This window comes from Furipterus horrens, unplaced genomic scaffold, assembly GCF_987537825.1.
Source record: "Furipterus horrens unplaced genomic scaffold, mFurHor1.1.pri manual_scaffold_17, whole genome shotgun sequence".
Classification (NCBI taxonomy): Eukaryota; Metazoa; Chordata; class Mammalia; order Chiroptera; family Furipteridae; genus Furipterus; species Furipterus horrens.
In genome coordinates, this window is record NW_028327187.1 from 40,488,410 (window position 1) to 40,516,009 (window position 27,600).

General features: G+C 36.1%; 1 protein-coding gene across 1 annotated transcript in view; it reads right to left on the reverse strand.

Annotated features, from left to right (window-relative positions):
- Positions 1-27,600, reverse strand: part of WDR44 (WD repeat domain 44) — an 89,412-nt gene that overhangs the window by 54,671 nt on the left and 7,141 nt on the right. Inside the window, exon 2 of the mRNA XM_090264845.1 lies at positions 4,116-4,149. Within this exon, the coding sequence (XP_090120971.1) occupies positions 4,116-4,149 (34 nt within the window). The remainder of the gene's footprint in view (positions 1-4,115; positions 4,150-27,600) is intronic.

Genomic DNA, 27,600 nt, shown 5'->3' on the forward strand with positions numbered 1-27,600 from the left:
TGAATAATGCATGTTCTGGCTTTTCTTCAATAAATACACATATGTTAAGTTTATATATCTTTTAAACTGAATTCTGATTTTAAACTAAAAAAAACAAACAAACCTCTAATCAAAAGCAATTAAAGGAGGGGGAAGAGCGAACTGGAGGAAGGTGGTCAAAAGGAACAAACTTTCAGTTAGAAGATTAATAGGTGCCGGGGCGTAACATACAACACAATGACTACAGCTAACACTGCCACTTACTGTATAGGAAAGTTGTTAAGAGAGTAAAAAAGTTCTCATAACAAGGAAAATATTTTTTTCCCATATTTTCTTTCTTTACTTTTTATTGTATCTATATGAGAAGCTACATGTTAGCAGAACCTATTGTGGTAATCATTTAACAATATATGTAAATCAAACCATTATGCTATATGCCTTAAAATTATACAGTGCTGTTTGTCAATGTCAATTATATCTCAATAAAACTGAAAAAAAAGAAAAAGAACAGTTTATGCGTATTATAGAGACACCTTCGACTGTCCTACAAATTAAGTGTAAGTAATCAATTATGCTTCAATAACTGTTCATTAGTAGGAAAATCAGAAGCACTGAACAAATTAATTCCGTGAATATCTCCCCTAAATTAACCTAAGTAAAATTACACACTAATGACTCCTGTACCTCAATGTAATTTGTTTGAATTAATTACAAAGATCACAGATTAACATTCTTACACTGACCAAAACTGCAAGCAGTGATTAGCCTTCTGTTTTATCTGTCTTTAACAAAACTGTCTTGGACTTTGAATTTTTGAAAGCTATCAACTCCCATAATAAGTTAAACTGCTATTAAGTCATAAGTTTAAAGGAATGATATAGCACCTACCAGAGGATCTGATCTCTAGAGAAATTAAATTGAAAGATTTCTTAGTAAAACCTCATTTAGTGTATCTATGTTTAGTATAGATATATCTATATAGATATGTATAGTTATAGATATATCTACCTATATATATTTATATATAAGTCATATATGATTCTCTCCCAGTACTGTCTATGGTCCAGGTCCTTCCCCTAGCACTTAATCAGGCTTTGGGGATAAAGCAATGGAAACCAAGCATGTGCCTGTAGACAACATCTACAGCTAGATCTGAGACAATCTTCATTTATTACGCCTTCTGGATTTGGGCTGCCCCATTACTAAAGCACAGTACCTACTGAATCCCAGCTTCCCAGCAACAGGCCATTTCTCTAACTCCTATCTATCACTACCTCAGAAGCATGCTTCCTTTAAAAAGTGTGGTAGATCATTCAATTGCCAGCAATTCATACCACCTCCATTTGTGTTGGATATCAGAGAGCTGCTTGGACCGTCCTTACAGTACTGAGTTATAAGATTTGAGCTTTTAAATTTTAACAAGCATATACAACAAAAGAATAACTCAGTTTCACAAATCATTTGTACTAAAGTGATCTACACTCAAAGAAGAGAAAAAAACAACAGGAAACAACTCTTAAGTAGTTGTCATATTCATCCATCCATTCCTATCAACGCTGTCCCTTTGTTGGAGTCTTATTTATGTTTTGATATCCTAATCGCCTTTTAACAACTTTCTGTGCTTAAGTCGCTTTCCTCCAAACGTTCTTCCACCCCTCTATCACTTAGCTTTTGTTAATTCCGCAGCAAAAAACCTTGGAGAACACAACTGTAAGACAAACAAAAACTGAAGTTGTATTTAAATGTCTTTCTTCAAATTGTTAAAGCCCAGACTTTTTAAAATGACATTCAAGGCTCATTAAGTATGGCCCAGATTTACCTTTCCCACATTCTATAACTGAAATGTTCACAAGGGTCACACCAGTCTTTCAATGCTCCCAGAAAATTAGTTCATACAACTGCCTAACATACAATGCCTTCCCAATTTTTCCTCTATCTACCTATGTAAATCTCTCCCAATTTTCAAAGCTCAGCACAAGTTCTATCTCCTCCCTGAAACTTATCTCTGCTATTCCAGGTAGCAGTGCTCTCATGGTCATCGTGTGTCTCCCTTGTTCCTCCAAACTCTTGTAGCACTTAAGGTCTATTCTACAAACATCAATACCTCACATGTCATCCCTTCATATACATGTCTCTTCTGTGAGATTATAAAATCATCAAATATTGAGACTACATCAAATTTTTCTTTGGATTGCTTAAGATATCAATTGATATGCTGTTACACATGATATGTACTCAACAGCCTGAGTAAATCCATGCTGTTGAATACTACTTTACAGTGAAAAGGGACAAACCATTGATACATGCAACAACCTGGTGGATCTCAATCCTTTCAGCTAATCTCAAAAGGTCACACACTATATGATTTCATTTACAGAACATTCTCAATGACAAAATTATAGAGTTGTAAAACAGATTAGTGGCTGCCTAGGATAATGAATGACGAGGAGAGGTGGCAGGTGTGACTTTATACAGGGGTAGCAAGCACAAGGGAGATTTTGCAGTGATGAAACATATCTGCATCCTAAGTGCAGTAATGGTTACACAAATATACACATGTAATAAACTGACACAGAACTGTATACTCACATTGTACCAATATCAAATTCCTGGCTTTGATATTGTACTATAAATAAAATATAACCACTGGGGAAATGGGTGAAGGATACACAGGATCTCTCTGTACTGTCTTTGCAGCTTTCTGTGACTATAATTATTTCAAAATGAAAAGTAAAAAAAGAACAATATCCAACTTCATATTTATTTACTAAGTATGTATATTGTCTATTTAATTTTATTCCAGTTAAGAACAATCTATAATTACTGAGATGAAATAAATTACCAAAACCAATTTTTATAACTTAAAAATATCTTAGAGCTAAGTGGCTTTTAAAACGTATAAGCATTAATAAATAGCAATGGTCTCTGGATATGGGGATTGGGAAGATGACGGACGGGAGGGGAGTTACATATTCAATCATCAACTTTTGCATTGAGCAAATTTTACCCATATCTGTATCCTACTTTAAATATTGTTTTTATTAAATGGAATATAAAAGGATTTTTATAAAATATAAGAAAGAACTATGATATAACCTTTCTTAAGCACTCAATTTAAGAAAAAGAACATTGTTACCATTAGCTTTCAAGTCTCTTGTATATCCTTTTCCATTTCCATTACATTCTTCCCCTCTTAGAGATGACTGTCATCCTAAACTTTGTGTTTATCATTCCTCTGCTATTCTTTTTAGTCTGAATATGCCTGTTACTCTAAATAATATATTCTTCAATTTTGTACGCTTTTGAATTAAATATAAATGGAATCTTACTGCATATATTTTTCCGTAAATTGTTTTTCCCCCCTACTAAACATTATGATACTATCCATGTTATTGTATATAACTAACTCATTCATATCCACTGCTGTAGAATATTCCATATAAACATACCACAACTTAAAAAAGAGATCAATATCCAATGTGTATAAAAAGAAGGTAGGGGTGCTGGAAGTGGAAAAAATAAAGCGTGTTTGAGATTATAGATACATATGCAGATATACACAACAAAAACAAACATATACAAACATAAACATACAGTATATATCGTATTTGATGTAAAGTATCAAGTATCAAAGAATATCTGTTTGGTGATATTCCTGTACTTAAAATGGCTCTCAGTGACAGAATGTCTTCATACCAAACTCCTTTTCTTGGCTATAAGGCTGTAATTGGTTTTTATATATGGCGACGACGATACCAATTCATGTGCCCATAAGAAGTATACAAGTGTTTTGGTTACTCCACATTTTTGTCATGCAAATGTTACTTTTTTAATTAAAACACAAATACAAATACAAGTATTTTACAGTGTTCTTTTATTCTAAAAATTATAAAACAAATAAAATTTAGTTGAAATATAAAAAATATTTATAGCCCCTTCTTTATAGTACAATACATGATTAGGTATTTCTAGAGTACCAAATCACACCTGGTAAAACACAAAGACCATATTACTTAGCAAAAAATAAAAAACAGAAAACAAAAACAACAAAAAAATGAAGAATTATATAAAAGAGAAAAATGAATGGAAAGTGTATATAGTTTGGAGAAATGTCACTTTCAGAAAGCATAACTTACCTCTGTTGTTGAAATTCCAACCTTTTCTGAAGACCTGTTCAGAAATAAAAGCAAGGTAGTGTTGAATAATGCAGGTGAGAAGGGAAATACATCTATATACTTATTAAAGACAAGTCCACATTCTTAAAAAAATGTATACATTTTTGCAATTGAAAAAGTCTCTGTGCATATAGAAAATGCAGAAAACATAAAAAAGAAGAGAAGAAAATTAAAGTGACTCATAATCTTACTATGTAGAAATCTGAGTATTTTTTGTCTTCCGAGATATATACAGGGTCCGAAAGTTTAGCATTTTGAGACTTTAAAACTGCCCTCCAGAACAGTTGTACCAGTTTATTCCTACTGTTCTGAGAGCATGTTTCTTGATATCCCCTGGCAAAAATGAGTATCATTTAAAAAATTTTTACATTTTGATAGGCAGAAGCATAACTCATTGTTGTCTTAATTTGATATATAGTATGGATGAAAAGTTTTATATGCATTAGACATTTACAGTGCTTTTGAAGACAGTTTTGTTTGTGGCTCACTTTTTTACTGGAGCAAAACTCTATTCTTAAACACAGACTATTCTCGATATAATAAATTTTAAAGTACTTTCCACCAATTACTATCACACACCCCCACCACATTTTTCCTCAAATAGGAACAGTTTGATATCCATTACAAAGCATAAAGAAGAGACATACTCTTAGAGCTGCTTAATATATTTTAGGGTTATGCAGTAAGAAACACTTTTAAATGATTAATATTAATATGCCATTCCTAATCTTTTTTTGTAAAATGCAATGATCACAGATGATACAACTTTGTGTTGAAAGGTACCTTCAAGATCATTTAATCACATAGCTTAACAAAGAAACAAAAAACAGGTGCCAAGAGATTGACTTTCCCCGAAGTCACATATTTAGGGTCAGAACCAAGAAAAGCATTGAGTCCTACTACCATGTTCTTCACATGCCAAATGGAGTAATCCATATTTGGTAGAGGAATCCTTGACCTTTAATCAAAACATAACTGTGAGAAAAGTTACTTCTGCCATTTAACAGAAAATCAATCCCTTTATTCAACAAACATTTATGGAATACCTACTATGTACCAGGAACTAGAGGTATGAAGGTGAATAAGACACAGTTCTAGTTTAGGGGTGGTTTTAAGGATTGTTTAAAAAAGGTAGCTGTATAAAAATGGTGCTGCTCATTTAATTTCAGTGCCTGGACAATATAATTTCATATTAACATAGGATAATTACCAGAAAGGAAAATTTTTATATCCTCAATTATTTGGCTTCTCTGGCAAACATATACTGCTAAGTCACAAAATCATGTTCATACAGATGATCAGTACCAAGGGTATTAAGAGTTTTAAAAAAGAAAAAAAATCCATACAAAGTATATCTACAATAATACAAGTGCAATGAAAACAAGACAAAAATAAGAAAAACAAAAACCTTGAAGGGGCTCAAATTTCTACATGGCATATTCTAAATGCCAATTGGGGGGAAAAACCCACCTCCCAAAGAAGTGTAGAGGTAAGAGGAAATAAGATTAAAAAAAAAAAAAAAACCAAAACCTTAAACTCCATATGAGGTAGAGAAGGGAAGAAAAAAAAATCCTCCATTCCCATGTCTGTCATTTTGAGAAATCTGACCAGGTTTTTTAGATGTCTGTCCAAATAAACAAAACAAAACAAAAAACAGAACAGGGAGTCACATTTATCTCTTGTATGGTTCTATAATGAGCACTTTCTGACTGTTGATTCACAGGATTTAAGTTACGGACCAACTGTTGACACACATAGAAATATTCCAGATTGGTTCTGGTGGGGATTTACATATAGCTGTGTGCAAACTACAAAGAGTAATTTATTACGTCCTTTTGAGACAAGCGGACGTAGTGACAAGAGCATGGGTTTTCGAGCAGAGGAACTTTCCACCACTTCCCCTCTGTGTGATCTTGACCAAAAAAAATTTTCCAGACCTCAGTCTTCTCCTCTGTAAAAGGGAGTAAAACCACCTACTTCACAGGACAACTACGATGATAAAGTGAGACAGCACATGAAGCACACATAATTGGTCGGAGTTTATTCAGCAGCTTTGAATTGCTCCATTGAAACTCAAATGATGAACTTCACTAAGCTTGTCCAAGGCACTTTGGTAGTCTGTCAGTAGTGGGGAGCCTGAGATCAATTTCTGGAACACAGAAAATATATACTAAAGCCCGTCAATCTCCAGCCCACTTAACAACAGGGAACATGAAAAAAAGCCAGACTATATTGAGCTGGTGATTAACACGGGTTGCTGCTTGTTTTTGGAGATGTCATTAAACAAAAAACTAATTACAAAAGACACTCATGTCAAAACACATTTAAAATGTTACAGAACTGTTAAGCACTTGGTAGATAGTAAAACATTTCAGACTACTATAGCTTCTTCCAGTCTAAATAAGTCTAAAATTGTCTCTAACAGGGTAATGTGTAAGACCAGAATTTTTTTGTGATATATTTTTTATCCATTTATAGAATGTTAGCATCTAGTAAAAAGTAAAAACATGTTTACACTATGCAAAGTTAGCTAAAGTGATTTGTATCATGTGCAAAGATGAGAAAAGAACAATTCATTTCACAGAAAGAAACAATAAATCATTATTTAGTATTTCTACAGGAAGCACTCCTAATAGCGGTCTTGTACTAATAAAGCAATGACCATCATTTATTAAGCAGGGTTCAAAAACTGTGCTAAGCTTTGACTTGCTTTAGCTTTAGATCTCGCAACTTTCCTATGAGATAGGTAATTATCTTCCCTATTTTACACAATGAAAACCTGAGGCATGGGTCAGAGTAGGTAATGTAAATTGTACTGCTAGCAAACAGTAGGGCCAAAATTTGACTCCAGGCAGTCTGACTCTAGGGCTCCCTCTCTCAAGTAATTTGCAATATTGCCTCCTTTCTGGGTAAGGTCTTAAAAGATGATCGCTATGAAAATATTACAAGGGCTGCTACGAATGAACACCAAAGTAAAGGCAATTAGTGCTGCTTCTTGGGTTGGATTAAACTGATTGAAAGTCAAAGGCACTGACTCCTGATCTGCCTTTAAAAACTACAATTTATGCCTCATTGATTTGGTGCCACTAGGGAATAGAATAATGAAATATTCCATAAATAAAATTTCCAGGGATGAAATTTCTCTTTGAGTGCCAAACTTCTGAAAGTTATTTCAATTGTTTTTGAATTTCAAATTTCAAAAGCAGCTTGTAAATAACTACATTATAGGCTAAGCCTTGCTGTTCAGTAAACTTTTCCTTGAAAATACTTTCTTAAAGGATATACAATTTTCCTTTTCTTATTAATTCAGACTATTTATCATGCTCAAATACTACACTGTATTTTAATACTTTAATAACCTCCAGGGACCCTAAGGTGCAGGGGGTTTTTTTGCCTTCACACTACAGGACCCTAGGCTACTATGCTTGGAATGTCTGTGTTTTGCAGTTTTACATCTCCTTCCTCTATTTATGGTCACTTCTTACAACTGGCTTTGTTCCCCTCTGCCCCCCCAGCTCTAATTTTTGCTTTTGAATTGCATTATGCTGGGAAACCAGGTTTTTTTAAAAAGTTATTTATTGAATTTTAGACAGAAGGGAAGGAAGGGAGAAGGAGAGGGAGAGAAACATTGATGCGTGAGAGAGATACATCGATCGGTTGCCTCTCCCACGCCCCTAACTACAGACGTGGCCTGCAACCCAGGCATGTGGCCTGACTGGGAATTGAACCGGTAATCTTTGGGTTCGCAGGCCAGCACTCAATTCACTGAGCCATACCAGCCAGGGCATGGGAAATAAGGTTTTTAGGAATGGAGATGTGGCCCTGACCTCTGTGGCTCAGTGGGTTGGGCACTGTCCAGCAAAGTAAAAGGGTGCCAGTTCGATTCCCCGTCAGGGCACATGCTTAAGTTGTGGGCCAGGTCCCCGGTTGGTGGCGTGTGAGAGGCAACCAATTGATGTTTCTCTCCCTCTCTTTCTCCTTTCCTTCTCCTCTCTAATTAAATAAATAAAATATTTTAATAAAAAAATGGAGTTGCGAAGGAGACTAGGCTATGGTGGTGAACACACAATATAGGGATGATGTATTATGGAACTGTACACTTGAAACCTATTTAATGAACCAATTAACCCAACAGATTCAATAAAATATATTAAAAAATAAATATTTTCCTGCAAAAAAAAACAGAAATGGAATTGAATGGTAAAGAATTCAGATTCTGAGTGAGATTTTCCCATGAGAAATTTTGTACATGACTTTATGGCACTTCAAAAAATTTTTTTTCAGAGGATGTTTTAAGTGATTATTTCTTATTTCCAGTTGTATCAGAGAATCGTCATTACCATAGAAGTAGCTGCCAAGTAAGTGAGCTGTCACCAATCTTTCGTATCCCTAGACAACCACTCAACTCCTCTCTGCAACTCAGTCTAACTTCAAAGTAGAGATAATAACATTATATTATTTCAGAGTGATTATCTGTCTAAAGAAAACAACTACAGTCACCCATTGCATAATGATGTTTCCATCAATGAGGATCTGAATATAGGATGGTGGTCTCATAAGATTATAATGGAGCTGAAAATTTTCTACCGCAAGGGCCTACCTAGCACAGTGCATTATTCATATGTCTGTGATGCTGGCGTAAACAAACCTGTGCTGCCAGTCCTTTAAAGTATAGTGCATACAATTATGTACAGTACATAATACCTGGTAATGATAATAAACAACTGTTACTGGTTTATGTTATTTGCTATACTAGACATTTATCATTGTTTTAGTGTACTTCCTACTTATAAAAGGTTTGCTGAAAAACAGTATGCCTTATTTTGCTGGCATCAACATCTTACATGTCATGCTTACTGCACCTTTTGTTTGCATCATTTTCTCTTATGTTTGATTTAATCTCACGTTGTTTTGTACAATGACATGCTGTACAGGCTTCTAGCCTAGGAGCAACACGCTATGCCATATAGCCTAGGTGTGCAGTAGCCTATAGCATTTAGGTTTGTGTAAGTGCACTCTGTGATGTTCCCACAATGATGAAATCACCTGCCAATGTATTTCTCTAAACCTATCCCTGTTGGTAACTGGTGCATGACTATATTCATGTTCAAGTTTGGGGACAGAAGGAACAAGAGACCAGAGGTAAAGGAAATTAGGTTCTAGCTTCTGGACAAGATAGAAGCATAGGTAGACATGTTTTGCATCCTCGCACAACCATAAGAAGGATCACATCTACTTCAAAGTAAAAAACAACCAGAACTGCCAGAAATTAGAACTGTATTGAGGTCTGACACCAAGCAGTTAAGAAGAAATATTCATCCAGATGCTTAGGAGGGGTGGAGACGGGGAGTCGAGGCGGAGAGGACATGGTGTGGTGGTGGTGAGCCGGTGCTGGCAAGGCATCAGCTGTGCCTGCAAAACGGGCAGTCCCACATTCACGTGTGGCAGATAAAAGCTGGGAGTGATACCAGTCCCAGGCCAGACTGTGTAGCTGATGGTTCCAGTGCTGGGAAAATAATCCTCATTGCTTCTGTCTGTGAAAACCAGTGGGACCTGGTGCAGTGTAAGAAGAAACTGCCCATCTCTCAGGAGTCTGTTTAAAGGACCCCCACGGTCTTAGAACTTACACAAACCCACCAACTCTGGGAACCATCACCAAGGCAACAGCTAGAGGGGTGCCAGTTGCACACAGAAAGTGGGTGAAGTAAATGGAAAAGAGACAAGTGCCGAGTAAGCAGCATTGTTCCCTCTCTGATCCCTCCACCCAAAAAGCACGACAAAGCCGTGAAATGGGTTGCCCAGCACTGACAATACCTAAGGCTCCACCCCTTACCAGGCTCTGCCCCTTACAATGTAACAGGTGTGACAACTCTACCTAGGATGAAGAAGCAAACCAGGGAGGCTGTCAAATTGAGGAGACAAAGAAGTATAGCCCAACTGAAAGAACAGATCAAAACCCTAGAAGAACTAAACAAAATGGAGATAGCCAACCTATGAGATGCAGAGTTCAAAACACTGGTGATAAGGATGCTCAGAGAAATGATTGAGTATGGCCATACAATAAAGGAAGAAGTGAAGGTTATACAAGGTGAAATGGAGAAGGATGTACAGGGAACCAACAGTGATGGGAAGGGAGCCGGGGTTCAAATCGACAATTTAGAATAAAAGGAAGACATAAAACTTCACCTTGAACAGAAAGAGGAAACAAGAACTGAAAAAAAGGAGGAGAGGCTTAGGAACCTCTGGAACAACTTTAAACGTGCCAACATCCGAATCATAGGGGTGCCAGAAGGAGAAGAGGAAGAACAAGAAATTGAAAAATTGTTTGAAAAAATAATGAAAGAAAACTTCTGTAATTTGGTGAAGGAAATAGACATACAAGTCCAGGAAGCACAGAGTCCCAAACAAGTTGGACCCAAAGTGGAACACACCAAGACACATCATAATTAAAATGCCAAATGTGAAAGATAAAGAATGAATCTTAAAAGCAGCAAGAGAAAGAACACAGTTACCTATAAAGGGGTTCCTATTAAGACTATCAACTGATTTCTCAAAAGAGACTTTGCAGGCAAGCAGGGCCTGGCAAGAAGTATTCACAGTGATGAAAAGCAAGGACCTACAACCAAGATTACTCTAGCCAGAAAGGTTATCATTTAGAATAGAAGGGCAGATAAAGTGCTTCCCAGACAAGGTAAAGCTAAAGGAGTTTATCATCACCAAGCCATTATTACATGAAATGGTAAAGGGACTAATTTAAGAAAAAACAACAACTATGAACATTAAAATGATGATAAACTCACAACAATCAACAAATGAATAAAAAAATAAATAAATAAATAAAAAGCAAAAGCAAACTAAGCAAACCAGAACAGGAACAGAATCATAGGCATGGAGATCATATGGAGGGTTGCCAGTGGGGTGGGGGAGGGGGAGAATAAGGGAAAAGGTACAAGGATTAAGAAGCATAATTGGTGGGTACAGAGTGGACAGGGGGATGTTGACAGTGGTAGAGGAAAAGGAGAAGCCAGAGATCTTTTATGTACAACCCATGGACATGAACTGGGGTGGGGGATTGCTGGAGGGAGAGAGGGTAACAGGAGGAGGGGAGAAAGGGAAAAAATAGGGACAACTGTAATAGTATAATCAATAAAATTATTTTAAAATAAAATAAATATATAAAGACTTTTTTAAAAGGAAAGAAAATTAAGCTCTACTCTTGGCTTTCCCTACCAAGTAGCTGCAAGACCCGTAAGCAAGGGTTTTCAATTTCTGTTATTTTAGCCCAGGCTGGTACGCTCCGTGGATTGAGGGCCATCCTGTGAACCAAAAGGTCACTGGTTCAAGTCCCAGACAGGGCACATGCCTGGGTTGTTTCTTTCCCTCTTTCTCCCTCCCTTTCCCTCTCTCTAAAAAATAAGTAAATTATCTTTTAAGAATGTAGAGTTCTTGTAATTTTAGAAAATTTTATTTTAAGACCCTTAATTACTTTGGGAGTGAAGATGTAATTTATACCATGGTTAATGGTCTAAATTTTATACCCTCCGATTTCCCCTAAAAACATGGACATAATCCAACACACACGCCCAGAAGTGTCCAGTAATGCTTGGATACTTCTAGTTAACTAGAAAAATATTCCTTCAGAATCTTCTGTAGATACTAAATTGAGCAAATTAGATTCCTCATTTTTACAAGTTAAGGCGAGTAATTTTTCCATGAAAAGGTCCAAATGCCTACTTAAAATAACTTTTAGTACACCTCACACAAGTGAGAAATCTTTAAGTACTGATGGTATTCCTTACTTTATTTGTATTTTTTGCTTTTTTGTTTTCTTTTACAGTTGTCCCAATTTTCCCCCTTAGCTCTCCTCCGCCCAGCGCCCCCCTCTCCCACACTCAATCCCCACCCCGTTGTCCCTGTTAATGGGTCATTTATACATGCTCCTTGACTAGACCCTTCCCCTTCTTTCCCTCCTGATCCCTCTAATTGCACCCTTCTGGTCACTGTCAGTCATAAAACCTAACAAACCAAAACGAGAACTTCAAAACTTCATTTTCCATTTCAAAAGTTTTTATCAGAGTATTTTGAAAACAAATATTTTTGACACATTTAAATATCTGGTAATCAAGAAGTTTAATTTAGAAAATAAATGTGCTTCTTACAAAGTTTAACATATTTTTAACTTTAAAGGGCTAAGCTTCCTTGATTACCTAATAGCATGAAAGTTTTTTCAACATATTAATACTAATTAAAAACACAGTAAATCTTTGATTTTCCAGCATGGTATTGGGAATTGAAGACAGTATCTATGAATGGTACTATTAAACTTAAACATGAAAAAGAAGCAATTCCTGAAACAGCTTCAAAATAAAGTGTGCTTTAAACAGGCATTGTTTAAAAAAAAAAAAAAAAACACATGGCTTATAGATCAAATACTAAAATTATGTTAAGTATGGCTTCCACATAGGTTTTGAATATAAAAACAATTTTCAGATCTGTACTTCAGCAACTTTCAATACAGATAGAATACAGTAGTCCCTCTCTATATCACAGTTCACTTATCACAGCCTCACTGTATCGCGGGATTTTAAAAAATATATTTAACTATTTATCGTGGATTTTTCGCTATATTGTGGGATTTTGTGGTGCTGTATACGTATGTTGTTAAAGTTACGTAGGTTTAAGAGTGTAGAATATGTTTAAGAACATAAGTAGGTTTATAAAAGTGTGGAAAAGGTTAATAAGGGACTGGGAACGGTTTATAAGTGTGTGGGAAGGGCTTATAGAGCCTTAAAATATATATAAATACTAAAATAAATGTAAGGTTGCTACTTTGCAGATTTTCACCTATCGCGGGCGGGAGGTGTCTAGAATGTAATATCTGCGAAGTGAGGGAATACTGTATTTTAATGCATTATATTGTTTTCTGTAAGAAAATTATTTTCATACACTCACTATGTTAAGTTTACACTAACAAAGCTTATGCCTGAATATAAAATAATGTGTGACAGATGTTTTCTCCAGTCCTTATCTATTTAGCATTTTAAAAATTATAGGAGTTTTCCTTTTGCAGCTAGGGTATTTGTGTTTGATAGCAAGATACTTTAATATCTGCACAATATTCATTATTTATAAATTTTTACATGGCTTCAAAACATTGCTTTGGTGATTTTACAGGACAGCATAGGAATCATTTTTCTTGTATAAAATCTGACCACATCCAGTGATGACCTGAGGCAAAATTTCATCAGAGTAATAAGGTCATTAGGCCCAAAGGCAGGTGCTTAGTCACTGAGATTTGAATCTGATGACAATAACTGTAACTTACCCAAAAGTTGCCCACCAAGTTTCAGTCAGAAGGAAAATGTCAAATCCTTTATAAACTGACATAATACTGCAATCAATACAATTTCAGTGAAAAGTACAAATATGCAAGCAACACATTTTATTAAGCCTCTTATATAGTTTGACTTTGACACTTTTTAAACCTGACTCTCTGATTTAGTAATGTTGAGAACAGTATTCACTTACTTCATGGAAATAAAATCAGCCCAACAGAAAATGGATAACAGTAGGCTATTTGGAGTGCAACATAACAGTTGTGGGTTTTCTGTCACAGGTGCTAGAAGTGAGCATACTACCTAGTGTTAAAGATGTTCAGTAATTCTTCTCAAAATCCTAAAAGAATTTTTAAAAAATTAGCAGGGAAGAATAATTTTTTTTAGGGTTTGAAGGAAACTTAAGTATCATTTAGACCGACTATTCTCATTTCACATGTGAAGAAAATGAGGCCAAGAAAGGTTAAATGAATCCATAATTTAACACTTACCTACTGAGTTTACCATGTACCAGCAGAGTGCTAGGCTGGCACTGGGTGTAAAGCAGTGAACAAAGCAGACACAATCCCTGACCTCTTAGAGCTTATGCTAAAATCAAAGACCAAGTTAGAACGAGGACCCAAATCTCTGCTGATTGTAACAATCCATGCAGCCTGTTGATTTACCCTAACAATTCTAATATCTGCTCATGGTTTCACATGGGTGGACAGGTACCCAGTCAAATGAAACTGGCCATTTATTAAAGCCTTGATTATCTAGAAGTACCACCACAAATTTCCCAGGGAAGTCTTGGGAGTCCCGGCGACTGAAAGGGAAACTTGACATCCATCTGGAAGTAGAAGGGCTGTAAATTTAGCTACATAGTAAAGGAACACGAGCTGGAATCAGGGTATCTGAGTTTTAGTCCTGAATCTGCCAATAACAATGTATATGTCCATAAAAAATATCTTGAGGCCAACTTTTAATTATGGCTATTTCAAACATATAGAAAATTAGGAGAATAATATTATGAACCCACATGTAAAACATACTGATCATGGTCAGTAATGGTCAATATCAATACCCCTTCCTTCACTCCCCTGCCAGATTATTTTGAAGCAAATCCCAGAAATTATTTTATTTTTACCCATAAAATTTGATTATGTATCTAAAAAAGAGTTCTCTTTAAGACATAACCATAGTACCATTATCAATAATAATTCCTTATTATATACAGTCAACATTTCCTGGATTATCTCAAATTTCTTACAGTTGGTTCATTTCAATCAATACCCAAATAAGGTCCATTTCAGTTAATATGGCTCTTTCAGTCAATAGGTTCCCCTTGATCTTTTATTTCTTGTAGTTCATATGTTGAGAAACAAGGTTTATCCTGAAGAAGATTTTTAGGGTAATGAAACTACTCTGTCTGTTACTATAATGATGTATACATGTCATTATATATTTGTTCAAACCAAGAGTGAACCCTAAGGCAAACTATGGACTTTGGGGGACTCTGATATGTCAACTGTAGGTTCATCAAGTGTAACAACTGTACCACTTTGATGGGGGATGTTGATAAAGCGGGAGAGGCTATGAATGCCTGAGGGCAAGGGGATATATATGAAATCTCTGTACCTTCCTCTCAATTTTGCTGTGAACCTAAAACTGCTCTAAAAAATAGTCTTAAAGAAAGAAACTAGGTTGTTCATCCTATAGAATTTCTTATGGTCTGAATTTTGTTGATTGCATCTCCATGATGACATGTCATAAGAAGAAGTTTAAATAAAAACACACAGAAAAAATTAAGAAGGATGAAAAGGTCACATATCCAAGGAAAACTGCAAAAATCTATCAGAACAGTATCAGGAAGACAGCTCCTAGAATATGCTAGGATTTAAACAAATTACCAGAGACAAAATTTTTATTTTAATTTATATTCAGAACAAGAACAAGAAAAAGAAAGTGGATAAATACGATAATTTAAAAGGCTGCTTCAACTCTTTTTCTTCCAAATAAAATTACTGATATTGAAACCAGACAGGGAAAAACAAAAAACAAAATGTAAGAATGAGGAAACTGAATCCCAAAGCATTCAAGGCAATTAAAGTACCTTGCTAATCTAAATGAGTTCAGTTCTCCTGTTCCAAGCAAATTATATCCCAGCATACTCTGAGAATTTACACAGCTCAATCCCTATGTAAAATATTTGAAGGATCAGGGAGAATGGAAGAGGATGATAAATAAACATTCTAAAAATCAACACTGTAAAGCTGGTAGATGGTACAAACTATGAACAGATTCACTTGGTGTCAATCCCGAGCAAAATTCTTATGTATACTGTTAAATAGTTTAAGGACCCTAGTCCTGGGGGGAAAAGATACTCATTAAGAGTCAGTAAGCATTCATAGAATGCCAGTCATGCAAGATGGACCTAATTTCCTTTCTAGATAGGGTTATTGGCCTAGAATAATCAGGGTGGGACAAAAGTAGGTTTAATTATTGTATTATTTTCCATATGAAAAACTGTAAATCTACTTTTGCCGCACCCTAGATTGTACACATGCAAACAAAAAAAAAATCTAGATTTAAGTACTAAATTTTATAATTCTCTCATGAGAAACTTTTAGACAACAATGAGATGTAGACTAGAATATACTTAGGTATGTTTTTAACTGGTGTAAGAACATTATCCAAGGTGTGCTGATTAATGGCTCAAAGGAAGGCCATAAGGAAACACCAAATAATTTCTCCTGTGCTCTATCCTACCTGATGTTCTTACTAATGTCTTGAATGAGGACACCAATGGAATAACTATCAAATTTGTAGATGACACAATAGGGAACACAAAGTTGGGATAGGGAGTATACTGGATGACAGGATCCACAAACATTTGATAAGGTTAGAACAATGTGACAAATCTTAACAGAATGCAATGTAGTAGGATAAATGTAAAATGCATGATTGGTGAGATAATGACTTAACAGCAAATCGCATGAAAACATTTAGGTATTTTTGTTGATTGCTCAGAGTAAAAACCTGTGATATGGCTGACAAGAGAGCTAGTGTGATCTTATGCTGAATTAACAGAACTATTATGTCCAGGGCAAGGGGAGTGGTAAATTCTATTCTACTCCTTACTGATAAGAGCACAATTAAGAATATTTTGTACCAAAAAAAGAACACTGTGTACCATTGGCATACCACATTTTAAAAGAAACACTGATAAAATAGAACATAGCCAAAAGAGAGAAACCAATTTTGTGAATACTCTAGAAACAAAGAAGACAATATAAAGAACTAAACAGGTTAATCTGGAGAAAAAAAGGAAGAAATAAATGTCTTGACTTTTTGAATTTTGGGTTTATTTTTTAAAGTACAAGCAATGAAACTTTGCATGTTGGCTAATTTTCTTACTAAAGCCTATGTTTTAATTTAATTTTTAGCCTGTTATTCTGCATTTAATATGCACAAGAGTACAAGTGTAATTCTAAAACATAAATGAAATTAACTGTGACTCATCATGTCACCTGAGAATGAGAACAGAATCAAGAGTAGCGCAGCTGCTGTGTGCTCTTATTCCATCTTCTGCTTTTTCTTTTAGAAGGAACCACTAGCCCAAATTTAATTTATTGTTCCCTTACCTTTTCATTTTTGAAATTTAATATATCCCTAAATAATACGTTGTTAAATTTTGCTATTTGTAAGCTTTGTTTTCTCTAACGTGCTTCCAAAGGAAAAGGGGTTGGACTCTAAAATCAACATTGCACTTTTGGTATTTCTGTCTTAGTAAAGGCTACTGTTGTCATCGCATTCTACTTGCATCAAAGTCTCACAACTGTGCCCATATCTGCTAGTCTTCTGCTTCTCCCCCACTTAGGGTTGCCAGATCTAGCACCTATAAATATAGGCTGCCCAGTTAAATTCCAGTATCAGATAAACAACAAATACATTTTCAGTATGTTTATCTGAAATTGGAATTGAACTGGGGGTCCTGTATTTTATCTGGCATCTCTACCCCACCTGCAAGTTAATTACGTGGACAATTAATTCATCCTATGATCTGTTAGTGTGTGATAAAAGGACAAAGTGGGAGGAATTGCATGCCAAAGCCATTGTATATTTATTCATCTAAGTATTCAATAGCATTCACTGACTGGGAAAAAATTGTAAAGACGTGAATTTAGTCAAAGCTTTTCCAGACAGTGTATTAAGTGCATATGCCTGAATGCAAATATTACCTATATGCTATTATGTATAAAACACTCAGTGAAGAGTAGAAAGGTTTATTAACAGCTTCATTATTTTGGCTTAGCTTGTCTCCCACCCCTGATCGCCCCCTCAAAAGCCCACCAAGATGGCTACTGTAACAAATTTGACAAAATCGCCAGGCACCTAAACTGACTTATAATCACTTTTATATCATTTAAAAACTGTCCTCAATTTACATGTTCAAAATGAGGTTAATCTCATATATAGGTCAAGTAAACATTAACAGCCAACTTTCTAGGTAAGTATCAATTAAAATCCTTGTCATCACCTGGGCCAGATAGCTCAGTTGGATAGTATCATCCTGATACTCCAAGGTTGCTGGTTCAATCCCCAGTCAGGATACACACATACCAGAATCAACCAATGCATGCATATATAAGTAGAACAACAAATCGGCCACTCCTCACCCCACCTCAAATCAATAAATTGACTTCCAGCCAAGATGGAGGCCTAGACAGACATGCTGCGTCTCCCTCCACCACTAAGAAGGAATACAACTACCTCAAAACTAAAGACAACCAGAAGTTCTAGAAAATCAAACTGCGTGGAAGTTCAGCAAACAAAAATATAAAAAAGAAATAACTCATCCAGACAGGTAGGAGGGGTGGAGTTGGGACAGAGAGGACATGGTGTGGTGGTGGCGGCAGCAGCGGTGGCAGCAACAGGCTGGCGGAAAGCGCAGTCACACGTTTTAAAATCAGGAGAGACACCTGGGGAGCGTTCCCAGCTCCTCACCGGACCTAGCAGCTCACCGTCCCAGCACTGGGGGAAAATCAAGCCTCATTGCTTCTGACTGTGCAGACCAGTGAGGTTTGGGATGGAGGCAGAAACTGCAGGTCTCTCAGCAGAGTCCACTTATTTAAAGGACCCACATGGTCCTAGAATGTCCGCAAACCCACCCACTCTGGGAATGACGGCCAGGGCAGCAGCTAGAGGGGCGCCAGTCCCATACGGAAGTGGGAGAAGTGCCTGGAAAAGGAGTGAGTGCTGGGCAAGTGGACCCCTCCCCCACATACAGCACCACAACCTGGTGAAACAGGTTGCCCATTACTGACGAATCCCTAAGGTTCCGCCCCTTACGACATAACAGGAGTGAGGGCTCTACCTGGGACACGGAGGCAAACAAACACAGGAGTCTGTCGAATGAGGAGACAGAGAAGTATGGCCCAAAGGGGGAAACGGATCAAGGTTCCAGTGGGAGAACTAAGCAACGAGGAGATAGCAAGCCTAACAGATGAGGAGATAGACAACCTAACAGACGCAGAATTCAAAACACTGGTGATAAAGATGCTCACAGGCTTGACAGATATGCCTGAGTATGGCAAACGCATAAGAGAAGAAGTGAAGGCTATGCTAACTGAAACAAAGGAAAATCCACACAAAACCAATGGTGAAGGGAAGAAAACTGGGGTTCAAATCAGTGATTTGGAAGATAAGGAAGAAAGAACAGTCAACCAGTGCAGAATGAGGAAGCAAAAATTGAAAAAAATGAGGAAAACTTCCCAAATTTTGTGAAGGAGATGGACATACAGGTCTGGGAAGCATGGAGGGTCCCAGGCGAGCTGGACCCAGAGGGAACCAGACCAGGATGCATTATGACTGAGATGCCAAAGGTGAAAGGTAAAGACAGAGTCCTCGGGGCAGCAAGAGAGAGAGGCAGAGAGTTGCCTATAGGGGTTGCCTATAGGACTATCAGCTGATTTCTCAGAGGACGCTTTGCAGGTAGGAAGGAACTGGCAAGCAGTATTCAGTGTGATGAAAAGCAACCTACAACCAAGATCACTCTACCCAGCAAAGCTATTATATAAAATGGAAGGGCAGATGAAGTGCTTTCCAGACAAGGTAAAGCTAAAGGAGTTCATCATCACCAAGTCATTACTATATGAAATGTCAAAGGGACTCACTTAAGAAAAAGAAGAACAAAACTATGAACACTAAAATGACAACAAACTCACAACTATCAACAACTGAATCTAAAAAAATAAAAACAAAATCCAACTAAGCAAACCAGAATAGGAACAGCATCATAGGTATGGGGATCATTTGGAGGATTATCAGCTGGGAGGCTGGAGGGGGAGAAATGGGGAAATGGCACAGGGACTAAGAAGCATAATCGGTTGGTACAAAATATGCATGACCCATGGACATGAACTAAGAGGGGGTGGGATTGCTGGATGGAAGGAGAGTACTGGGCAGAGGGGAGCAAATGAAAAAAAATTGGAACTATTAAACAACATAATCAATAAAATATACTTAAAAAATCAATAAATTGAAAAAAATTAAAAAATCATGTTATTAAAAAGGGATTCAGTAACTATATACACAAAGTCATTTTAGGGCACTCTATAAAAAAGGATATTAGAAACATTTCAGGTACATTATTTCTTTATCAACCACAAAAACTGATGAGCCTTCTGCAATATGAAATAGAATTTGCTTCTCAATTCTTTCAATACATAATCTCAACATCCTTATATAAGTAGAGGCACTAAGAGCTCCTAGATTTGAATGTCGATCAATATGAATTGTGTACTAAGAACCCATACAGATTCAATTCCCCAAATAGAAGCTAATTGCATTGCCTTGCTTGGCTAATTGCAAAACCCATGACTTAAATCAGGTATTGACATGGCAGTAAGGGTCTACCTTGGTTTTTCAGAGCTTAACCACTCAGGTAGCTATAGCTTTAGGGTAATTAGGACTTAAAATTATGATGTAAGAGTGCTTAAATCTACTTTTACAAAAAGCATTGAGAGCCGGCTGGTGTGGCTCAGTGGATTGAGCTGTGGCCTACTAACCGAAAGGTCACCGGTTTGATTCCTGATCAGAGCACATGCCTGGTTGCAGGCCAGGTCCCCAGTTGTGGCGTGCAAGAGGCAACCCATCAAAGTATCCCTCTCTTTCCCTCTCTCTAAAAATAAATAAATAAAATCTTAAAAAAAAACAACAAAAAAACACCACTGAATTTCTGTGGTTTCAAAAAGCCAGACCGTATGTCTAGTTTTTTACCCTGTAGCTATAGACAGATCCTCTGCCCTTTGGGCTTGGTGTTTACCTCTTACCTGAGGGTTATCCAGAATACAAACAAACCCACTCTGTAAGCCTTCTGAGAATAGGAAGAAAGGAGTGTGCAGACTAAACCTAACATTTGACACCTGTTTCATAGTCAACAGCTAGAACTCGAAGACCTACTTCCTAAAATACACCAATAAAATATGAGTGATCTCACACTTAACATCCCCATCTCCAGACTTCTCATTATACGAGGTGAAAAGAATATACCAAAACAATTGGAGAACACACAGAAAAATGAACAAGGTCTTCTTTCTTTTTCTGTTAGTAAGCAGACTCACTTTTTTTAAGGCTGTGTGGAAAAAAGGTAGTTGGCTTTGAAGAAGCTTCTTGCTAGGTTGCAAAATTCCTTATGGATTCCAAAAGATGTAAAAACGAGGGACTACGGAAGGAGGGAATATATAGTGAGTCAGCTGGACTAAACCTGGTAGCTTAGAAAACATTTTTCTCATAGGAAGGTGACTACAAAGGGCTTAACAGAGAATTACCCTATGGCCTGATTTTGTTTTTAACCCCCTCTTCTTTTTGCCTTTGCCATCAGGAAAATACAAACGTAACATGAGCTTAAGCGGCACCTCAAGGAACTGAATCAAGCAGAGTAAAAAACACCTTGCCTGTACAAAGCCGGTGCTGAGATTCTAAGGTCCTTGAGGTAAACAGGATATGAGCAGATAAGGCCAGTCATTAAAGTAAGCAGGTAATTAAAGGGTTTTGCTTTCTAAAGCCCAGCTAGCTGGAAAAGGAAGATCTGGTGGCAAACTAATACCAACTTAAAAGTGCTATGTCTGATTTAGCAAGAGTTCTGGTGCTCAAAAAACACTGCCATGAAGATTTTTCCCTGCCACTTAGGCCAGGTCAGCAAACAGCAAAAACAAAACCTAAGGTAGAACAAAAGTTTTATAAAGTTCAAATCTGGTGAACAAGATACTGTTTTATTTTTTAAATTTTGCTCTAAGTGCATAGTTTAAAAAATTTAACATGCAATAGTATTCATTGGAACTGAAATGCATACTCTGATTTTATAAATTCATTACAATCTCAAGTTACAATCACAAGTTGTCTAGATTATATGCTAAGCAAAGGACACCCACATAGAAGGCTGGGAGTCAAGCAGCACCTTCAATCTAATAACAGCACTCAAAGAAATGATATGGAAGAGAAAACCATCTGCTGACCTTTCAAACTCAAATCACTCATGGCAGCACGACACTCATTCTCATAGTCTTATTTAAGTCAGCTACTACCAAATGTGACTATCCCAACTAGACCTGAAAAATCTAGGAAGAGCAGGAAAAAAATAAGTTCTGGCTGGTGTGGCTGAATTGAACCGAAAGGCTGCCAGTTCGGTTCTGCTCACGGCAAACGCCTGGGTTGCGGGTCAGGTTCCCGACTGGGGGCGTGCGACAGGCAACAAGAGAGATGTTTCCCTTTCTTTCTCCCTCCCTTCCATTCTCTCTAAAAAAATAAAGTCTTAAAAAACAAAAGTCATGTTTTAACTTGGCAGTCAAAAAGTAGGAATTGCTCAAATTTCCCTATACAGCAATACTGGTTTATTAACAAGATTAACAAAAAGTCAAGTATATAGTTATGACAATTACCTTGTTAAAGAATTTATTTATTTATTTTTAGAGAGAGGGTAAGGGAGGGAGAAAGAGAGGGAGAGAAACATCAATGTGAGAGAGAATCATCAATCAGTTCTTTCTCCTCTGTGCTTCATCCAGGGCCGAACCAGCAATCCAGGTATCTGCCCTGACCAGGAATCAACAGCCAACCTTTTGTTTTGTGAGACAACCTCCAACTAACTGAGCCACACTGATCAGGCCATGACAATTATCTTAATAGGGAATTAACTCAAGATGTGAATTACTAATTTTACTATCCTTTGAAAGATGATTTTAAGTTTTAAATATTATGAAAGCCAAGAAGTAGAATATACCTAAAATACCCAATAACTATTTTATAAATGATATTAATACAAATAGATGGTGAAGAAATTTAGCACAAGGGCTCTATGTTTTTTGTTACGTAGATTTTGTGGAAGTATTTTTATATAAATGATCCATAATGAAATCAAAGGAAATTTTATAATAAAATATAAATGTATTCTCATATGGGATTTAAAAACTTAAAGTGGACTTTTACGCAACTATCTTATCTAAAATGACAACTTGAGTTTTCAAAACTGATTTACATAATTCATTTACTTTTATGCCATATTCCTGGAAAAAAAAACCTTGATAATCTACTTATTTAAAAAAAAAAAACAGAAAATATATATCAGTTCCCTGGGCCTACTCAATAATTCTAAACGAAAACACTACTCTGTATATTTACAACCATTAGAAAAATACCCACATTAAAACAGTAACTCCAGTGTAGGGTACCTATATCACAATGTTCCAATTTGTCAACATGAGGTAGAGAAGTCACATCCATTAATGATTTAAAGTAATTTATTTTTTAAACTTTTTATTTATTTTTAGAGAGAGGGTAAGGGAGGGAGACAGACAGGGAGAGAAACATAGATTGGTTATCTCTGACATGCCCCCAATTGGGGACCTGACCTGCAACCCAGTCATGTGCCCTGACTGGAATTGAACCAGCAACCTTTCAGCTGCAGGACACCCAAACCACAGAGCCACACAGTCAGGGCTGATTTAAAGTGATTTATAATAAAATTGCAACAGAAACAGATAACTAAATTTACGATTGACTGTCTTTAGAAGTCAATACGAATGCCACCATGCTAAATCACCTTGCAACTTTTTAAAAAGTAAACAAACAAGATGTCAGGCTGCAAACCAATATTACAAAAGTTAATGTGCTAATATGATTTTGTAAGTTATTTAAAACATCCAGTGTTGTACTAATCTTAAAAAGTAAATGCCAACCCCAGTGTGGCTCAGTTGGCTGGGCATCATTCCACAAAGTGAAAGGTCACAGGTGGATTCCCGGTCTGGGTACATGCCTGAGTTGTAGGTTCGGTCCCCGGTTGGGGTGTGGGCCAGAAGTAGCTGGGTGATGTTTCTCACACGATGTTTCTCTCCCTCTCTTTCCTCCTCTCGTCCCCCTCTCTAAAAATAAATAAATAAAATCTTTTCTTAAAAAAAGTTAATGCTAGTAACTTTATACAGGCCACCTAAATATTAAAAATTAGAGCTCTAAAGAACTTGTCACACCCCCTCCTTCTTAAAACATTTTAAAAAATCAATTCTATTATCAGTGAACTGATTAGTCAGATTTTGAGATTCTTCACTTTTCTCTTTCTGAGTTCACTGCTCAGCACTAAAGATGGACACAGAAAGAAAAAATCAAACCAATGACTAAACTGAGGTTTTGGTATAACTAGTTGCTTTTAATTATTTACATTTTCCCTCAATATCATGAATAATAGAAAACTGAACATATTTTAGCAAGATTTAATATTAAGTACTTTATTTTATAAATTCTATTTATATGCTTTATGTATCTGAATTTCTACTTCTGCATTCTTTAATAAATAAGTATTAAGATATGATAAATATTTTAGAAAAATCTCAAATTACCTAGAATGCTTACCTATATAAAACATTCAGTAGGTCAAATTTATTATTTATTATAAAAAAAGAGTATTCAATCTTATTTATGCCTTAAATAGTAATTACTGATAATGTGATTTTTCTAATTACCTAGCTAGTAGAAATGCATTTTCCCTATTAATTTCACAGTCTATAGAGGTTGATTAGGTAGAAAATATTAATAACTACCACATGCATTTTTTTGTGACTGCTAGAACACACCTTTGAGGGGAGGGGAAAAAAAAGAAACATTCTGTTTCCAATTAGTGGCTTATAGCCACAATATGAATCAGAGTTATACCAAAAGATACCCCCCAGAACTGAAAAACCAAACACTGTGGCCTAAGTAAACAACTGACAACAATGCACAAAAACAATTACAGAAAATTAAAAAGTCTGGGATCAAGCCTTTTTGATGAAACACAGAAGCCCAAATCAGCAGTGGCTCACCTCTTGAGGGGTTTTTCCTTAGGAACAAAAAATGTATCTCTGAAATGCTTAGCTGTAGCTGGGATTCCTGCTCTTTCAGTATCAAGGTCATTTTCTGATCTAACTACCATAACATAATCAATTCTGTCAAAGCTTAAAAAGAACATAAAATATTCCTTTTAAAATTATACATTCCTAAATGGCAGAAGAGCTAGCCTTATCGTTCTAATAATTCACATTTAAGATATAGCATCATAAACTTTATAGTTCACAAAAGGAAAGTAGGGAAGAACCTAATATTTTACATCTCCATTCAAAACCACGATCATTTAATCACCACAAATTATGAAGTTCTACTTTTGCTGGCTGACCCTTATCCACCCTGAGCTAACTTTTCTTATTTGTAAAATTAGGACAATTGTCCTACCTGTCTCACAAAAATTGTCCTTCTATCTCACAGAACTACAGGATAATCAGAAGAGGTAATTGAATAAAAGTACTTAGAAAACTAAAGGCTACATTAGTTGACAGTAGAACATTATCATTCCTTACATGTAACAACATGTAGGGCTATAATATTTATTGCAAACAGATTAATTCCTAGGAAAAAAGGTGGTAACAAGGAATTGATATGACTGCAGGATAACTGGCAACACCTCCCAAGGCTTCACTGTTAACATTTAATATTTACTGTGTACAGAATATCCCCAAGTTACGAAGGTCCCATAAATAAAAATCCAAACCACTGTCCTTGCCTCAGCCCCTTCCCACTTCCTCCTCCTTCACTTATAGGAATGGGGAGGGGGGCCATGGAGATTTGAGGGAACAGGAAGTTCCAAAGTAGAAGAAAGTGTGAGGAGTACTAGAACACTACAGCATGCCACTTAAACCTTCTTTTAAAAATTAATATTATTACACATCAACTGTGTACATCTCTATGCTGGGAAGTAAGGCAAAGGTTAAAAGTCAACAGTCAAGAGTTATGACCTGGGACAAAACAGGGATAGTAAATTTCACTTAAAGGAAAAAAAGACTGATCTGTCATTAGCTTAATCTCTAAAGTCAATCCAATAAAGATAAAACACCAATTCCAAAATACTGATAAAACTACTCAGTTTCACTCAACAAAGGTACTAGTTTTATCAAGCTACCTATTCATTCTGCTCACCTATCTTGCACTAACCCAATAACGTACCCCCCCACCTGTGACACTAACCAAATCCCATTTAACAATGCATCCACTATACCCAATTAAATGGATCTTTCCCTTACTCTTTCCCAAAGACACACTCATTATATTTCATCCATCAATGTCCCTTCTCAGTTGTAAGGGACAACAAGTAATGCTAGAAAATCTCTACTAATGACATTGGATAAGGTAGGAAGGAGAAACCTGCAGGTGAATGGGGTGGAAATGGGGCAGGGGAAAAGGTTAAAACCATGTGCCATATCAATTTGACAGGGGTAAAATGAATTTTAAAATAGAGCTTTCAAAAATATATACAAATTGTTAACACTACTGCTAATAACCAGAAAAATGTTTCCGTCAGTCTTCAAATTTAAATAAAAACTTTCCGGAACAAATTTAGAAGAGCACTATGGATATTAAGTCATCCATGGCTAGTCTTTCCAATTCAAGAGCAATACCAGAAGAACACTCCTGCCTCTTCTCTTTAGCTTACTTAATAACCAGGATGCCTGCTTCTGAGAAAGTGAGTTTGAATAAAGATCTACATTCTATTTATTGGTTCTCTAGAAAGCTTGACCTCTGATTCATAAGAATGTCCATGGTTCAATGACATTCTCGTTGGTACTGGAATAGCCTATTACAATGAGTAGTGGTCAAGCAGATCTTACACAGGTATGGTTTGCTCTGTTACAGACAGCCTACAGGAAATATTGTTAAAGTTTTCTGTCAGAACTTTCCAAAATTTTTGTGCTTCACCCTGGGCCTTTCTTTTTTCTTTTTTAAAAACATGTTATCGTTCCCCTGCCCCCTCTTCCTCTTTAAAATTTTAAGGATTAGGGCCCCGTGGAAAAAGTAAAACATTTTCTGCTTTTAAGTTTACTTGTGCAATTAAAATAAAGTTCTCCTTGGGGCATTATCAAAATTTAACCACAGTTTGGATAGGATATACTAGTGTTAGAATGAAATCATTCAAATCACAATTTCAATACAAATTCAAGCCAGGAAGATTTAATCATTTTACAAAATTATAATTTACTACATCATCTTCTAATTCAGAAAGTTACACTGTTTGAAAAGCACACACAATGTCTCAAGACTAAAATTTTACTGATTTTTAAAAAGACATTAGGTATTGTACGAAAATGGACATCAGTATCAGCTCAATTATTAACAGATTAACCACCCCCAATTCAGTTAAACCAAAAGATTAATTGTGCATATTTACAAGTTATTACCTTACCATACAACACTAACAAGCATGAGCACCCAAAACAAACACTAACAAAAACACTAATATATAAACTAATACACCCTATTTCTTCAATAGCCTTTTGTAGCAAGACAACTAAACATTTGTAATTTAAAACTATTACAATTATATGAGTTCTAAGTTTTTAAGTGATAAAAAGATGCTCTTGTGAAGTAAATAGAAAGACATAATAAAGATCCATATAACTATTCAGTCTTTATTTTTCTTTTCCTGTTTTTTCAAAGGCTGCAAAAGAAAGATAACCCTTCCTATTAAATTTCTAAACAGTGTTCCCGTATTAAAATAAATTAATAGATAAGGACAAAGATTCTTTCTACAACCCAGAGGAATCATTTTTGTTAGA